This window comes from Saccopteryx bilineata, chromosome 2 (assembly GCF_036850765.1).
Source record: "Saccopteryx bilineata isolate mSacBil1 chromosome 2, mSacBil1_pri_phased_curated, whole genome shotgun sequence".
NCBI lineage: Eukaryota > Metazoa > Chordata > Mammalia > Chiroptera > Emballonuridae > Saccopteryx > Saccopteryx bilineata.
The window spans coordinates 273271123-273289715 of NC_089491.1; the positions used below are offsets into that span (position 1 = coordinate 273271123).

The window sequence follows — 18593 nt, forward strand, 5'->3', positions numbered from 1 at the left end:
TTTGTAACCTGTCTCTGAGGCAGGTCACTAAGCTGCTTACGAGCCCCATTGTCCTTGCCTCACGTCAGTCATGTCTTCCCCGGGGCGCGCAGGTACACGGAGGGGATCCAGGGCATGCTGGACCACTACCACACGCTTGTCGGGACGCTGAATGAGGCCGAGTCGTCCCTTCTCAACGACCACTCTCAGGAGTTAGTGCGCGTGTTTAGGTCTGGATACAAGCGGCTGAACTGGAACTCACTAGGTAACAACCTCTTATCTGCCACTGCCTTGTAGACTGTGGGACTGTTTTACTTGAACTGTAACTTCTGTGCATTTATAGATAAGATTAACAAATATATCTGGAACATGATGTAAACTTTATATAACTTATTAAAAACATTTTTGTATGTATTGGTTTTTAGGAGAGAGAAAAAGAGATGGATTTGTTGTTCCACTTATTTATGCGTTCATTGGTTGATTTTTGGATGTGCCCTGACTGGGGACTGAGCCTGCAACTTTGGTGTATTTGGTCGGTGCTTCGTCCCTCTGAGCCACCCAGCCGGGACCCCCTTTGTGGAGCTGAGACTTCACCTCAAGGCTTTAGCTAGGAGTGAAGATAGGATGGGTGGCGTCTTGCCACTTTGTTGGCACCAAAGCTTTCTCCTCCAGAAATAAAGTGACTTTTACCTTTTCACTAAAATTAAAATGTGCCTGACCAGGCAGTAGTGCAGTGGGTAGAGAGTTGGTGTGGGATGCAGAGGAGGACCCAGGTTCAAAACTCTGAGGTCGCCAGCTTGAGCACGGGCTCATCCAGCTTGAGCGCGAGGTTGCCAGCTTGAGCTTGGGATCATAGACATGACCCCATGGTTGCTGGGTTGAGCCCAAGGTCACTGGTTTGAGCAAGGGGTCACTGGCTCAGTTGGAGCTGCCCAGTCAAGGCACATATGAGAAATCAATCAATGAACAACTAAGGTTATACAACAAAGAATTGATGCCTCTCATTGCTTTCCCTTCCTGTCTGTCCCTTTCTGTTTGTCTCTCTCTCTAAAAATACATACATACATACAATAAAAAAAATAAAATGTTAATTTTGAAATGATTATGGGTTTACATGCAGTTATAATAATTAATATGGGGAGATCTTCTGTACACTTAGCCAGTCACCCCCAACACTGACTTCTTACCAGTCCCAGGCCGGGCATTGACTTTGACACAGTCGAGACAGCGTTGGTCCAGCCCACACTCTTCCCTCCCACCCTATCCTCTCCTCAACCCCTGGCAACCTCTGATCTGTTCTCCGTTTCTCTACTTTGTTATTTCAGAAGTATTACAGTAGGCAACCTTTTGCCAATCAGTGTATTTCTCTGGAGAGTTGTCCCCACACTCATTGTTGGACTGTAGAGAGGAACACCCTATCTACCTCCAAGGCCTTCTCTGATACCGCCAGGGCAGGGGTGAGGGGAGCGGGTGGGGGCACCTCCTGCCAGCACGCTGCAGCTGGGAGTCTTGGCCCCCCGGTTGGCCCTTACTGGCACGGGGCAGGGTGAGGTCACAGTTTTGTCTGTGGTGTTGGCTGGAGTAGAGCCATGATTACTTAATGTTTTCTGTCTTGCTGGGATGTCCCTTTCCTGGTCGTCCGGTGAGAGGGAGCAGGCTTGTCGTGGGGCTTTTCTTTGCATGTGTGTCTGTACCCATGGCATTTATGGGTCACCAGCTTCTCAGTTCCTGGACTGGGAAATAGGAGGAAATATGACTGTCCTTCCTCGGGCCCCGAGGTGCCAGCATTTCTGCTTCTGTCCACCTTTCAGCCTTGTGTTGGTCTGGCAGCCAGCCTGCGGGGTGTTTCTTCAGCAGGAGGAATGAGGAAAGGAACCTCCCCCCTCCTCCTGGAGGTGGACATCCCCTGTGCTTTTGAAACGAACAAAGCATTTGGCTTTTCCTCTTCTCCTTCCTCCTCTTCCCTTTCTCTTGATCCAAATTCCCCTTTCTTTCTTTGTCACTGTTTCCCTTCTCTCTCCTTTGTGTGGAGAACGTGCGCGCGAATTGTGGACCTCAGACCTAAACCCCCGGGTTCAAAGCCCAGCTCTACCCACAGCACTCAACCTCTCAGAGGCTCCGTGACCTCAGCTGCAAAATGGGCATACTCTCAGTGCCCAACTCACAGGGTTGTTGTAAGGAGTCAGTGACGTGATAACATGCTTAGGCCATCGCCTGGCTGATCATACATGCCTGACCTGAGTTTACCGCCCCTGTTCTTGCCGTTGACATTTCTAAGTGGGGAATGGAGGAGTCGAGTGGGGTGGGGCACAGGGTCCAGGTCACCATGGCAGGAAGAAGCCGAGAAGGTCGGACCTTCTCTTTCTCCCCTGGCGCTTCGCATATGTGATTGTGCTAAACTGCACAGAGGACTGTGCCATTGGGCTGATGCTGAGCACAGGGCTCTCGCTCCCCACGGGTGCCAGGGGCCCTTCACCACCACAAAGACCCGAGGGGCGAGAGCGAGCGAGGTCCTTCCTCTGCAAGGGATGCCGCCTGGGATGAATGCACAGATGGTGGAGGGAAGGACGGGGGAAGGAAGACCTGAAGGCCACACACACCTTTCTTTCTGTGTTTCTCCTTTTCTCCAAAGGTATTGCTGACTACATAACGCGGTGCAAACAGGCCATTGGGAAGTTCCAGTCGCTCGTCCACCAGATTCATAAGAACGCGGATGACATTTCTTCCAGGCTAACGTTAATAGACTCCATCAATCTCTTTAAATATCCAGCACCTAAAAATGAGGAAGAACTCCCAGGTAGACCTGACGTGTTTCTTTGATTATGAGAGGAATGAAAGCGCCTCCTGGTTGTGATTTGTGAACTCACACTTGCACGCACGTGCGCATGGGAATGGAATAAAACCGTTCCTGATGATTTCACTCATTTAGTGAAAAGATCATTGGCAATTCTTATGGGCTAATATTTACTTGTCTGAGTAAATTTTAAGTGGCCTTAGACCAGGGGTTGGGAACCTATGGCTCGCGAGCCAGATGTGGCTCTTTTGATGGCTGCATCTGGCTCACAGACAAATCTTTAATAAAAAAAATAATAACGTTAAAAATATAAAACATTCTCATGTATTACAATCCATTCATTTCCTACTGCTCATGTTCATGGTTGCGGGTGGCTGGAGCCAATCACAGCTGTCCTCCGGGACAACACCAAATTTTTATTGGATAATGTACACGGGTCGTTGTATGGCTCTCACGGAATTACATTTTAAAATATGTGGCGTTCATGGCTCTCTCAGCCAAAAAGGTTCCCAACCCCTGCCTTAGACTCTCAACAAGAAATTCGGAACCAGTCAGCAAACAATTTGAGAGAAGCAAGATTGCTCAGAGGTGTGACAGCCACCTGCTGTGTGTGGTATATGCTTCACCATGCATAATGCCCCCCCCCCCCCCCCCCGTGCTGTCCTGTCACTTATTATTTGCTTAGGTTCCATCTTGACTTCTGGTGCTGACTTATTTTCTGCTTTGGGTCAAGGTTAGAGGCTGCTTTTGTATTTCTAGGCTAGACAGACAGCTAATGTTTGGATCACTTTTTGAGTAATTGTCCCCCTACTGTGTTCATGATGAACTGATGGGTGACTTCCTCTATAGGCGTGAAGGAATTCTTTGAGCACATTGACCGAGAAAGAGCCAAGAACATAGACCACATGGTCAGGTGGTATCTTGCCATTGGGCCTCTACTGACCAAAGTCGAGGGTCTGGTCATCCACACCAACACGGGCAAGGCCCCCAAGCTGGCCTCCTACTACAAGTACTGGGAAAAAAGAATTTACGAGGTCTTGACAAAACTCATCCTGAGGTAAGTTCGTCTTGTTGCTTGTTTTGAAGACCGTGTGCGTAGACTAAAATAGTTTACGTATATGAATAGTTAAAAGGGGGAGGAGTTTGCGGGCACAGAATGAAAACCAGCTGGACAGGAATGCTGCTTTCTGGCCTGAAGCTGCTCGTGGGATGGAGAGACGACTTTCTTGCTGTGGCTCATGTTCTTGTCAGGCCCCTTCCTCAGCATTTAGAAAAGAGATGGAGGTCTGTGTGCACCTGGTAACAGACAGTTGTTGCCTCTCAGCATTCACGGGAAACCCCAGATGGCTCTCTGACCCACACTGAGGGAAGCTGAGTTGAAGGACGTGGGACCCATTCACGTTTCCCGGTGGTCTAAATTTAGCAAACGCCCGGCTGGGGGAGTGTCATGCGCGTCTTGCATGCCTGTTGCATGGGCCAGCCTCCCATGTGGAGTGGGGGGGTCTCCCTCCCTCCTGGAGCCCACAGCCCGCAGCTCAGCCAGACCAGCTGACGGCTGAGTGCCCGCACTGCACCGCGTTGGTTTGGGACTGTGCTAGGAAGCCAGCCTATGAAACTCACCACTTATTATTACCTCCACACTGTCAAGGGTGGCGTTCATTACATCACAGGATGTCTTCTTTATGGAGAACTCCAGAAGAAACTCCCCTGATCTCCCTTCCGATTGTAGCCTCCTGAGAGAGTTCTTTTCCCCCTCTTTCATTTTCTGTGGTTTTGTTTTTAAATGGTGTGGACACTATGCATTTTAGACTTCATAGTTTTCCCTCTTCTCCTTGGCTGCTAGGAAGCTGAGAACCAAATGTCTGTCCTGAATGCAGCAAGGGGGTAGGTGTTTATGGTGTGCATTTTTAGTTGTCTTCTCAACTCTGCTTGTTCTGGAAGCTAACATATACAGAAGCTTGCTCTGCACCAAGCTCGGGAGGCGGTCTTTGCAATTCTCATTCCCATTGTATGGATGAGGACACAGACTGCGGGGAGTGTATGTGACTTGCCCAAGGCCCCTCACCTAGTAAGAAGTGCTGGGACTTTACGCCAGGGGCGGGTATCACTGCAGCGTCACTAAACTGTCTCTGATTGGTGTCTTTTTTCTTTCTTATTTTGTCATACTGTGATTAGGGACCCTTACTGCAGTTAAGGTATTCTTGGGAGCTGCTAAAATCTACTTTGGAATAAACTATTACTAAATTAAAAAAAGAAAGGCCTTTGGCTTTCTTATTTCCTTGACCCAGTTTGACAAACTTCACTAAGTCGATCTCTTTCTACATAGAGTATTTCATTTATTTTTTTATTGTTGCTTCTAACTTAGATTCCTAAAGCAGCCCCCATGTAGGGTGACCTCCCATAGTGTTTCACTTATGTTTTCACTTAGTGTGTTTCACCATGCTATGTTTTCCCTTGATGCATCCATCCATCCATCCATCCATCCATCTGTCTGTTCTTCACCCACTCACTCATTCAGAGGTTTACTAAAGTCTGCCATGTGCCAGATACGGGACTAGATAAGGTCCTTGTCCTTCTGCAGCTTCTCCATCCTCACGGGGGAGAGAGGCAAGACACAGGCACCAGATGGAAGTGAGATGCTTTCTGTGAAAGAAGGAAAACGGAAGAATGTTCCAGGGAGAGAACGGAGGGGTCATTGTAGCTGGGTGGTCAGGAGAGGCCGTGGGGAGGCCATGTGTTAGTGAGTCCTGGTGATAAGGAGGGAGCCGGGAGGGAAGGAGCTTCCGGGAGGGGATGGAAGCCGGCAGGAAGACCGTTTGTCCTGAACCAGAGTTGAACGGCTTTTGGAAGGCCATCTTTACTATTTACGTTATTGCCCAGCTAAAAGATAGTTATTCCCCCAAAGTGCAAATGAGGTATTTTTTAAATTTAGGCCAAAAAAAGGATATACAGGTATAATAAAACTCACCCCAAAATGTCCATTACAGCCCTAGAGAGTGCTATTCCTTGTAGCAGGCTTGTTACGTGTTACTTCTGTGTCTCCAGTCATTTCCATCAATTGTTGGATACGTTTTACTCCTATGACTACTGAATCTTTTTTATTAACCCCTCTTAGGAATCTGCAGTCCTTTAATTCTTTAATTCTGGGGAACGTCCCTTTGTTCCAAACGGAAACCATTTTGACCGCGCCAGAAATTATCCTTCAGCCCAACATGAATGAGATCAACAAGATGTGCGTCCACTGCGTACGAAACTGCGTAGAGGTCTCCAAGGTAAGGGCGGGAATGTCTGCATTGTCTCCCAGGAGGCTTCTCATCTCAGGTGGTTGGGCCCTGGCCAGATAGCTCCGTTGGTTATAGCATCGTCCCGATACTCAAGGGTGGCAGGTTCGATCCCCGGTCAGGACAATATAGACCTGTCTCATTCTCTCCCTTCCTCTCTCTCTCTTTCTCTCTCTCGCTCAAATCAATAAAAAAAAATAAAAAGTTAACTTTTTTGCATAACAAGCCACTTCAGATCTTACAATGGTAACTGTTTATTTAGCTCAGGGTTCTGCAGGCTGAGTTGGGCTGAACCCACTCTGCTGGCTCAGTTTGATTGGCTGGCTGTCGGCTGGGGCAGCTGGTTCTCTCATGTTTGCTGCTTACCATCTGGGGGCTAGCTCCGTCTCCTTCAAGAGCATGAAAGTGGCTACTTGAGTCCTTGGCTTAGAACTTGCATAACCCACTTCTAGTCCTTCTGGTGGTCAAGTCACAGGCTGGCCCGTTGGGAAAGTGATGGTCCTTTTTGCAGTCGAACATAATTTATTAATAATAAAGTGATGTTCATTACTAGCAACAACTATTACTGAATGCAAATATATAAATAGGAAGCCAAGTTGATACTAAAATGCTATCTCTTCCCCTGATTCTCACTTTGCTAGAATTTTGTCCGCTGGATGAACGGCAGCTGCATAGAGTGCCCTCCTCAGAAGGGGCAGGAAGAGGAAGTGGTTACAATAAGCTTCTACAACGACATTTCCCTGAACCCTCAGATAGTTGAACATGCTCTGATGATCCCCCAAAATGTCCACAGGATTCTGATCAATCTTATGAAGTACCTTCAAAGATGGAAGAAGTATCGACCCCTTTGGAAACTGGACAAAGCCATTGTGATGGAGAAATTTGCCGCCAAGAGACCCTCTTGCGCCGCGTACGACGAGAAGCTGCAGTTCTATGCCAGGATTGCCTCTGAAGTCATGCGGGAGCCGTTACGGAAGGACGAGCACTGCGTCAGGCTTCAGCTCGAGCCTCTGGCGAGCACGGTGCAGGAAAATGCCAAGGCCTGGGTGGTTTCGCTGGGGAAACTTCTCAACGAGTCAGCAAAGGAGGAGCTACACAGTCTTCACGAAGAGATGGAGGTAGTGGGTCGCTAGGCTTAATTGAAACTACTTTTCACGGCAGTCAGGTCTTTGTGTGGTACCGCCCCCCCCCATGTTCATTTGGTGTCCTTCCAACTTTCTTTTACAGCAGCTGGCCAAACAGCTGAAGAGGAGCCCCAGTACCCTCGAGGATCTCAAGTCCGTCCTCACAACAATTGCAGAAATTAAAAGTAAATCTCTGACCATGGAACTGAGGTACAAAGATGTCCAGGAGCGATACCGCACCATGGCGATGTACAATATCCACGTGAGCGAGCGGCGGCTTTCTTTAGGGTTTTACCTCGGGGTTGAACACTAAGCCTTTCCAGAAACACTTCTCTAATATACTGCCATCGATTTGTTTGTGATTTTAAGTAATAACATTTAAATGTAAAGCAGGACCCCACTGTTATTTAGAATAGTGAAAATTTAAGGTCTGTTTCTTGATTGTGCATGGCTCAAGTAATGTCTTTTGTAGACCGGTCTGTGACTACATACCATTTCATTTCAGTTCTTCCTATTTCCTTCTTTTCTTTCTTCATTTTTTTTTGTGTTAATTTTTTTTAATAAGTAAAGGACTCTCTAGAAATGATAAGGGAAGGGAGAGAGAGAGAGATGGTAACAGAAACTGGTAGAAGATAATAATTCAGTCGCCTTTCTTTGTTTCATGTATGTCGTTAAATGTGGGTTTCAAGGATCTTTAAAAGTCTGTGGTTAACCAAATGAGAGCAACACAGCTATCAAAAAACTCCCAACAAAGAAAAGTCCTGAGCCTGATGGCTTCACAAGTGAATTCTACCAAATATTCAAAGAAGAACTAACTCCTAACCTTCTCAAGCTATTTCAAAAAATTCAAGAGGAAGGAAGACTTCCAAGCTCCTTTTATGAGGCGAGCATAATTCTGATTCCAAAACCAGACAAAGACAACACAAAGAAAGAAAACTATAGGCCAATATCCCTGATGAATATAGATGCTAAAATCCTCAACAAAGTATTAGCAAACCGGATCTAACAATATATGGAAAAAATCATACACCATGATCAAGTGGGATTTATTCTGGAGAGGCAAGGCTGGTACAATATTTGCAAATCAATCAATGTGATTCATCACATAAACAAAAGGAAGGAGAAAAACCACATGATAATTTCAATAGATGCAGAAAAAGCATTTGATAAAATCTAGCACCCATTCATGATCAAAACTCTCAACAAAGTGGGAATACAGGGAACACACCTCAACATGATAAAAGCCATCTATGACAAACCCACAGCCAACATCATACTCAATGGGCAAAAATTAAAAGCAATCCCCTTAAGATCAGGAACAAGGCAGGGATGCCCCCTTTCACCACTCTTATTCAACATAGTTCTGGAAGTCCTAGCCATAGCAATCAGACAAGAAGAAATAAAAGGCATTCAAGTTGGAAAAGAAATAAAGCTATGATTATTTGCAGATGATATGATATTGTATATAGAAAACTCTAAAGTCTCAGTCAAAAAACTACTGGACCTGATAAATGAATTCAGCAAAGTGGCAGGATATAAAATTAATACTCAGAAATCAGGGGCATTTTTTTTTTAATTTTTTTTTTTTTCTGAAGCTGGAAATGGGGAGAGACAGTCAGACAGACTCCCGCATGCGCCTGATCGGGATCCACCCGGCACGCCCACCAGGGGCAACGCTCTGCCCACCAGGGGGCGATGCTCTGCCCCTCCGGGGCGTCGCTCCGCCGCGACCAGAGCCACTCCAGCGCCTGGGGCAGAGGCCAAGGAGCCATCCCCAGCGCCTGGGCCATCTTTGCTCCAATGGAGCCTCGGCTGTGGGAGGGGAAGAGAGAGACAGAGAGGAAGGAGGGGGGGTGGGGGTGGAGAAGCAAATGGGCGCTTCTCCTATGCGCCCTGGCCGGGAATCGAACCCTGGTCCCCCACATGCCAGGCCGACGCTCTACCGCTGAGCCAACCGGCCAGGGCCCAGAGGCATTTTTATATACCAACAACGAACAGTCAGAGAAATTAAGGAAACAATCCCCTTCACTATTACAACCAAAAAAATAAAGTACTTAGGAGTAAATTTAACCAAGGAGACTAAAAACTTGTACTCGGAAAATTATAAAACATTGATAAAAGAAATCAAGGAAGATACAAACAAGTAGAAGCATATACCATGCTCATGGTTAGGAAGAATAAACATCATTAAAATGTCTATATTACCCAAAGCAATTTATAAATTCAATGCAATACCAATTAAAATATCAATGACATACTTTAAAGATATAGATCACATATTCCAAAAATTTATATGGAACCAAAAGAGAACACGAATAGCCTCAGCAATCTTAAAAAAGAAGAATAAAGTGGGAGGTTATACTACAAGGCCATTGTACTCAAAACAGCCTGGTACTGGCATAAGAACAGGCATATAGATCAATGGAACAGAACAGAGAACCCAGAAATAAACCCACAGCTCTATGGACAACTGATATTTGACAAAGGAGGTAAGGGCATACAATGGAGTAAAGACAGCCTCTTTAATAAATTGTGTTGGGAAAATTGGACAGCTACCTGCAAAAAAATGAAACTAGACCACCAACTTACACCATTCACAGAAATAAACTCAAAATGGATAAAAGACTTAAATGTAAGGCGTGAAACCATAAGCATCTTAGAAGAAAACATAGGCAGTAAGCTCTCCGACATCTTTCGCAGCAATATATTTGCTGATTTATCTCCACAGGCAAGTGAAATAAAAGATAGGATAAACAAATGGGACTATATCAAACTAAAAAGCTTTTGCACAGCCAAAGACAACAAGTACAGAATAAAAAGACAAACCACACAATGGGAGAACATATTGGACAATACGTCTGAGAAGGGGTTAATAACCAAAATTTATAAAGAACTTGTAAATCTCAACACCAGGAAGACAAACAATCCAATAAAAAATGGTCAAAAGAAATGAATAGACACTTCTCCAAAGAGGACATACAGATGGCCAATAGGCATATGAAAAAATGCTCAACATCACTAATCATTAGAGAAATGCAAATTAAAACCACAATGAGATATCACCTCACACCAGTCAGAATGGCGCTCATCAATAAAACAACAGAGAATAAGTGCTGGCGAGGATGTGGAGAAAAGGGAACCCTCCTGCATTGCTGGTGGGAATGCAGACTGATGCAGCCTCTGTGGAAAACAGTATGGAGATTCCTCAAAAAATTAAAAATTGAACTGCCTTTTACCCAGCTATCCCACTTTTAGGAATATACCCTAAGAACACCATAGAACTGTTCCAAAAGGGGAAATGCACCCCCATGTTTATGGCAGCATTGTTCACAATAGTGAAGATCTGGAAACAGCCCAAGTGTCTGTCAGTGGATGAGTGGATTAAAAAGCTTTGGTACAGCCTGACCTGTGGTGGCGCAGTGGATAAAGCATCGACCTGAAATGCTGAGGTCGCCGGTTCAATACCCTGCACTTGCCTGGTCTAAGGCACATATGGGAATTGAAGCTTCCTGCTCCTCCTCTCTCTCTCTCTCTCTCTCTCTCTCTCTCTCTCTCACTCTCTCCTCTCAAAATGAATAATAATAATAAAAAAAGCTTTGGTACATATATACAATGGAATACTACTCAGCCATAAGAAATGATGACATCGGATCATTTACAATAACATGGATGGATCTTGATAACATTATACGGAGTGAAATAAGAATCAGAAAAAACTAAGGCCCTGGCCATTTGACTCAGTGGTAGAGTGTCGGCCTGGCGTGCGGAAGTCCCAGGTTCGACTCCCGGCCAGGGCACACAGGAGAAGCGCCCATCTGCTTCTCCACCCCTCCCCCTCTCCTTCCTCTCTGTCTCTCTCTTCCCTTCCCACAGCTGAGGCTCCATTGGAGCAAAGATGGCCCGGGCGCTGGGGATGGCTCCTTGGCCTCTGCCCCAGGTGCTAGAGTGGCTCTGGTCACAACAGAGCGATGCCCCGGAGGGGTAGAGCATTGCCCCCTGGTGGGCAGAACGTAGCCCCTGGTGGGCGTGCTGGGTAGATCCTGGTTGGGCGCATGCAGGAGTCTGTCTGACTGTCTCTCCCCATTTCCAACTTCAGAAAAATACAAGAAAAAAAAAAGAGAGAAAAAACTAAGAACTATATGAATCTATACATAGATAGGACATAAAAATGAGACTCGGAGACATGGACAAGAATGTAATGGTAATGGGGGTGGGTTGGAGGGGTGGGGAGGGGGCGAGGAAGGAGAGGGAGGGGGTGGGGGAAGGGAGGGGCACAAAGAAAACCAGATAGAAGGTGACGGAAGACAATTTGACTTTGGGTGATGAGTATGCAACATAATCAAATGTCAAAATAATTTGGAGATGTTTTCTCTGAACATATGTACCCTGATTTATCAATGTCACTGCATTAAAATTAATAAAAATAAGATTAAAAAAAAGTCTGTGGTTGAGTGTGAGGAGGTCAGGGATCCCCCTGAAACTATGCAAAATTTTGCACACTGTGCACCTCTCTCTTGCTCTCTCACATACACTCACATGCACACACACACAAAATCATGCACACAGAGAATCAACTGGAAAAACAAACTAGCAGGGGGAGACAAATAGCTGTTACAAGTCTGTATTTGCATCAGGTTTGTGTTTCAGCATTCCCACTGCTTGACTCCTCTGAATACCTTCCCTGAGCCGTAGCCTTGGGCTGATAGAGATTCTCTCATCAGAAAAATGTAGTTTGCAAAATCTGTCTATCTATCTATCTATCTATCTATCTATCTATCTATCTATCTATCTATTTATCATCTATCTATCCCTCAGTTTTGTCTTTTGCTTCCTTTATTAAGTAAAATGATTTTAAACCCTGTGTCCTTTAACTTTGTTCTGATCTGCTTATATTGTTCATGTTCCTCTTGGTTTCATTTAAGTCATTTTGCATCCTATATACCTGTTATTTCTGATTGTGTTCTGGATGTTCTGCTATCTGAACAAGTTGTAGAGAGAATTGGAGGCTCTGAATGATGTCATATCCTCAGAGATTGGTTTTTGCTTCTGACAGCACAACTGGATGCATTAGCAAGCCTAGATGACCATATTTTTTTTTTTAATAAATTTTTATTTATGGTAATGGGATGACATTAATAAATCAGGGTACATATATTCAAAGAAAACATGTCTAGGTTATTTTGTCATCAAATTATGTTGCAAACCCCTCGCCCAAAGTCAGATTGTCCTCCGTCACCCTCTATCTAGTTCTCTGTGCCCCTCCCCCTCCCCCTAACTCTCTCCCTCCCTCCCTCCCATGTCCTCCCTCCCCCCCACCCTTGGTAACCACCACACTCTTGTCCATGTCTCTTAGTCTCATTTTTATGTTCCACCAATGTATGGAATCATGTAGTTCTTGTTTTTTTCTGATTTACTTATTTCACTCCTTATAATGTTATCAAGATCCCACCATTTTGCTGTAAATGATCTGATGTCATCATTTCTTATGGCTGAGTAGTATTCCATAGTGTATATGTGCCACATCTTCTTTATCCAGTCTTCTATTGAAGGGCTTTTTGGTTGTTTCCATGTCTTGGCCACTGTGAACAGTGCTGCAATGAACATGGGGCTACATGTGTCTTCACGTATCAATGTTTCTGAGGTTTTGGGGTATATACCCAGTAGAGGGATTGCTGGGTCATAAGGTAGTTCTATTTGCAGTTTTTTGAGGAACCACCATACTTTCCTCCATAATGGTTGTACTACTTTACAGTCCCACCAACAGTGAATGAGGGTTCCTTTTTCTCTACAGCCTCTCCAACATTTGCTATTACCCGTCTTGTTGATAATAGCTAATCTAACAGGAGTGAGGTGGTATCTCATTGTAGTTTTGATTTGCATTTCTCTAATAACTAATGAAGCTGAGCATCTTTTCATATATCTGTTGGCCATTTGTATCTCTTCCTGGGAGAAGTGTCTGTTCATGTCCTCTTCCCATTTTTTTATTGGATTGTTTGTTTGTTTGTTGTTGAGTTTTATGAGTTCTTTGTAAATTTTGGATATTAGGCCCTTATCTGAGCTGTCGTTTGAAAATATCAGTTCCCATATAGTTGGCTGTCTGTTTATTTTGATATCAGTTTCTCTTGCTGAGCAAAAACTTTTAATTCTGATGTAGTCCCATTCATTTATCTTTGCCTTCACTTCTCTTGCCATTGGAGTCAAGTTCATAAAATGTTCTTTAAAACCCAGGTCCATGATTTTAGTACCTATGTCTTCTTCTATGTACTTTATTGTTTCAGGTCTTATATTTAGGTCTTTGATCCATTTTGAATTAATTTTAGTACACGGGGACAGGCTGTAGTCGAGTTTCATTCTTTTGCATGTGGCTTTCCAGTTTTCCCAACACCATTTGTTGAAGAGGCTTTCTTTTCTCCATTGTGTGTTGTTGGCCCCTTTATCAAAGATTATTTGACCATATATATATGTGGTTTTATTTCTGGGCTTTCTATTCTGTTCCATTGGTCTGAGTGTCTATTTTTTTGCCAATACCATGCTGTTTTGATTATCGTGGCCCTATAATATAGTTTAAAGTCAGGTATTGTAATGCCCCCAGCTTCATTCTTTTTCCTTAGGATTGTTTTGGCTATTCGGGGTTTTTTATAGTTCCATATAAATCTGATGATTTTTTGTTCCATTTCTTTAAAAAATCTCATAGGGATTTTGATGGGAATTGCATTAATATTGCTTTGGGTAATATGGCCATTTTGATTATATTTATTCTTCCTAACCAAGAACAAGGAATATTTTTCCATCTCATTGTATCTTTTTCGATTTCCCTTAACAATGCTTTGTAATTTTCATTATATAGGTCCTTTACGTTCTTTGTTATGTTTATTCCTAGGTATTTTATTTTTTTTGTTGCAATCGTGAAGGGGATTATTTTTTTGAGTTCGTTTTCTAATATTTCATTGTTGGCATATAGAAAGGCTATGGACTTTTGTATGTTAATTTTGTATCCTGCGACCTTACTGTATTGGTTTATTGTTTCTAATAATCTTTTTGTGGAGTCCTTCGGGTTTTCGATGTATAGGATCATATCATCAGCAAAAAGTGATAGCTTTACTTCTTCTTTTCCGATATGGATGCCTTTTATTTCTTTGTCTTGTCTGATTGCTCTGGCCAGAACTTCTAGCACCACGTTGAATAAGAGTGGAGAGAGTGGACAACCCTGTCTTGTTCCTGATTTAAGGTAGAAAGTCCTCAGTTTTATGCCGTTTAATAGGATGTTGGCTGATGGTTTATCATATATGGCCTTTATCATGTTGAGATATTTTCCTTCTATACCCATTTTGTTGAGAGTCTTAAACATAAAATTGTGTTGTATTTTATCAAAAGCCTTTTCTGCATCTATTGATAAGGTCATGTGGTTTTTGTTCTTTGTTTTGTTGATATGGTGTATTACATTAACCGTTTTGCGTATGTTGAACCATCCTTGAGATTCTGGGATGAATCCCACTTGATCATGATGTATTATTTTTTTAATATGTTGTTGTATTCGGTTTGCCAGTATTTTGTTTAGTATTTTAGCATCTGTATTCATTAGAGATATTGGTCTGTAGTTTTCTTTCTTTGTGCCATCCTTGCCAGGTTTTGGTATGAGGGTTATGTTGGCCTCATAAAATGTGTTTGGAAGTATTGCTTCTTCTTCAATTTTTTGGAAGACTTTGAGTAGAATAGGAACCAAGTCTTCTTTGAATGTTTGATAGAATTCACTAGTATAACCGTCTGGGCCTGGACTTTTATTTTGGGGGAGATTTTTAATAGTTTTTTCTATTTCCTCCCTGCTGATTGGTCTGTTTAGGCTTTCTGCTTCTTCATGACTCAGTCTAGGAAGGTTGTATTGTTCTAGGAATTTATCCATTTCTTCTAGATTGTTGTATTTGGTGGCATATAATTTTTCATAGTATTCTACAATAATTCTTTGTATTTCTATGATGTCTGTGGTGATCTCTCCTCTTTCATTTTGGATTTTATTTATTTGAGTCCTGTGTCTTTTTTCCTTGGTGAGTCTTGCCAAGGGTTTGTCAATTTTGTTGATCTTTTCAAAGAACCAGCTCCTTGTTTTATTGATTTTTTCTATAGTTTTTCTGTTCTCTATTTCATTTATTTCTGCTCTGATTTTTATTATCTCCTTTCTTCGGCTGGTTTTGGGTTGTCTTTGTTCTTCTTTTTCTAGTTCCTTAAGGTGTGAAGTTAAGTGGTTTACTTTGGCTCTCTCTTGTTTGTTCATATAGGCCTGAAGTGATATGAACTTTCCTCTTATTACTGCTTTTGCTGCATCCCAGAGATTCTGATATGTCGTATTTTCATTTTCATTTGTCTGTATATATCTTTTGATTTCTGCACTTATTTCTTCTTTGACCCATTCATTTTTTAGAAGTATGTTGTTTAGTTTCCACATTTTTGTGGGTTTTTCCCCCTCTTTTTTGCAGTTGAATTCTAGTTTCAAGGCTTTATGATCAGAAAATATGCTTGGTACAATTTCAATTTTTCTAAATTTGCTGATATTGTCTTTGTGGCCCAACATATGGTCAATTCTTGAGAATGTTCCATGTACATTAGAGAAAAATGTATACTCTGTCGCTTTGGGATGAAGTGTCCTGTAGATGTCTATCATATCCAGGTGTTCTAGTATTTCGTTTAAGGCCACTATATCTTTATTGATTCTCTGTTTGGATGACCGATCTAGAGCCGTCAGCGGTGTATTGAGGTCTCCAAGTATGATTGTATTTTTGTTAGTTTTTGTTTTAAGGTCAACAAGTAGCTGTCTTATATATTTTGGTGCTCCTTGGTTTGGTGCATATATATTAAGGATTGTTATGTCTTCTTGATTCAACTTCCCCTTAATCATTATGAAATGACCATTTTTGTCTCTGAGTAATTTTTCTGTCTTGTAGTCAGCATTATTAGATATAAGTATTGCTACACCTGCTTTTTTTTGGGTGTTGTTTGCTTGGAGTATTGTTTTCCAGCCTTTCACTTTGAATTTGTTTTTATCCTTGTTGCTTAGATGTGTTTCTTGTAGGCAGCATATAGTTGGATTTTCTTTTTTAATCCATTCTGCTACTCTGTGTCTTTTTATTGGTAAGTTTAATCCATTTACATTTAGTGTAATTATTGACACTTGTGGGTTCCCTACTGCCATTTTATAAATTGCTTTCTGTTAGTTTTGTATCTAGTTTGATTCTTCTCTTTTGTTTTTCTATCATTTGTTTTTGTTTGTTTGTGTTCCATACTTCTTTCCTCTGTTGCTACCTTTTTTAAGTCAAGTGTTTTTGTGGTGGTTTTTTTAAGGGTGGTTACCATTAAGTAATGAAAAGGGTACCTACCATATTCATTGTAGTACCCTATCTTATAAGTATTTCTGCACTTCATCATCCTTTGCTACTGTTAATCTCCATCCTCTCCCCCCTTTTTTTCCTTTGTTGTCACAGTTTAAGTTTGGTTTTATTGTGTTCTTGGTGGAGCTGTTACTTGTGGTGTTGTTTTCTTTTGTTCTTTGAATCTGGTTGGAAAACCCCCCTTAGTATTTCCTGGAGTGGAGGCTTTCTGTTGATAAATTCTCTCATCTTTTCTGTATTTGTGAATGTTTTTATATCTCCTTCATACTTGAAGGATAGCTTTGATGGGTATAGTATTCTTGGCTGAAAGTTCCTCTCTTTCAGGGCTTTAAATATTGGGGTCCACTCTCTTCTAGCTTGTAGAGTTTCTGCTGAGAAATCTGATGATAATCTAATAGGCCTTCCTTTATATGTTGTACTCTTCTTTTCCCTGGCTGCCTTGAGAATTTTTTCTTTGTCATTGGTTTGTGTCATCTTCATTATGATGTGTCTTGGAGTGGGTTTGTTGGGGTTAAGAAAACTTGGTGTTCTGTTTGCTTCTTGAATTTGAGGCTTTAGTTCCTTCCACAGGCTTGGGAAGTTCTCGTCTATTATTTGTTTGAGTATATTCTCCATTCCATTTTCTTTCTCTTCTCCCTCTGATATACCTATTATTCTTATGTTATTCTTTCTGATGGAGTCAGACAATTCCTGTAGGGCTTTCTCATTTTTTATTATTTTTGAGTCTCTTTCTTCTTCTCTCTGTTGTGCCTCAAGTTGTTTGTCTTCTATTTCACTAATCCTGTCTTCAATCTGGGCTGTTCTGTTAGCTAAGCTTGTTACCTCATTTTTCAGCTCGTGAATTGAGTTTTTCATTTCTGTTTGATTTGTTTTTATAGTTTCAATTTCCTTGGTAATATATTCTTTGTGTTCATTGAGTTGTTTTCTGATCTCCCTATATTGCCTTTCTGTGTTTTCTTGTATATCTCTGAGTATTTTTAAGATTTCTATTTTAAATTCTCTGTCATTTAGCTCCAAGGCTTCCAATATGTTAAGTCTTTTCTCCATAGATTTTTCCACATCTATTTGTGTTACCTCTCTTTCTTTTGTATCCATAATATTTGATTTCCTCTTTCTTATCGGCATCTGAGGGTGGTCTTATTGATAGCACGCAGGCGCACTCCCTGGCGGCTTGAATGAGCGTCGCTGCGGTAGCTTCCTCCACACCCTCGTCTCTCAGATTCAAGTGATAACAGTCCTTTTGCTTTCAGTTTGTGTGGAACTCCGGAATGCTCCGAGGATAAATTTTTCTGTTTCTAGTTGATAAATTTGTTGTGATTTAGGGGAGAGCTGTCGGACGCGCTTCTCACGGCGCCATTTCCGTGACGTCACTCCTCTCGATGACCATATTTTAATCAGAGATAAAGTTGATTTGAAGCTGGGTTTTAGTTTATGAAGAGCTTATCTTCTCTAGGTTATCTATCTATGTTAACTGTTTATTTCTAAAATTTTCATTTTGATTTTAACTATAAAATATATTTTCATATACGGATATAATTTTTATTATTCAACCAGTTGTTTTGTTGTTTTAAGTCACTTAGCCTTCTGTAACCATAAGCAGGAGTCCTTGGGCAAGAGCTTTACTTCCAAGTTGCCGACCATTTATTGTTTGTTCTTTTTTTTAGCCTTCCAGTGCAGAGAAGGAACTGGTTGACAGGATTGAGAGTAAGTGGTTGAATCTGTTCAATGATTCAGTAAATATGGAACACGCTCTTGGAAGCATAAAGAGAACTTTCACAGAGGTACCGTTTCTGAGTTTTACTTTTTGAGTAGAGATACTGAAAAAATGTTCACTGGGTCATATTCATGCAACCCTGCTTTTCTCAGATCACTCGAAGTGAAATATTAGACTTCAGGCAGCACGTGGAGGATTTTGCAAAACGTTTTTATCTTGAAGGCCCTGGTTCTGTTGGTGAAGATCTTGATAGCGGTAAGAATGTTCTCATTGGTCTTCCTGAGGTGCCTGAGTGTGTCTCACTTAAGAATTTTATGGGAA

The 18593-nt window shown here is 42.2% G+C and overlaps 1 protein-coding gene across 1 annotated transcript in view; it reads left to right on the top strand.

The window, feature by feature from the left end:
• DNAH10 (dynein axonemal heavy chain 10) overlaps positions 1-18593 on the top strand; it is a 135871-nt gene that overhangs the window by 50663 nt on the left and 66615 nt on the right. Inside the window, exons 16-23 of the mRNA XM_066260762.1 lie at positions 93-244; positions 2612-2776; positions 3623-3830; positions 5889-6045; positions 6696-7172; positions 7282-7440; positions 18223-18339; positions 18425-18527. Coding sequence (XP_066116859.1) covers positions 93-244; positions 2612-2776; positions 3623-3830; positions 5889-6045; positions 6696-7172; positions 7282-7440; positions 18223-18339; positions 18425-18527 — 1538 coding nt within the window. The remainder of the gene's footprint in view (positions 1-92; positions 245-2611; positions 2777-3622; positions 3831-5888; positions 6046-6695; positions 7173-7281; positions 7441-18222; positions 18340-18424; positions 18528-18593) is intronic.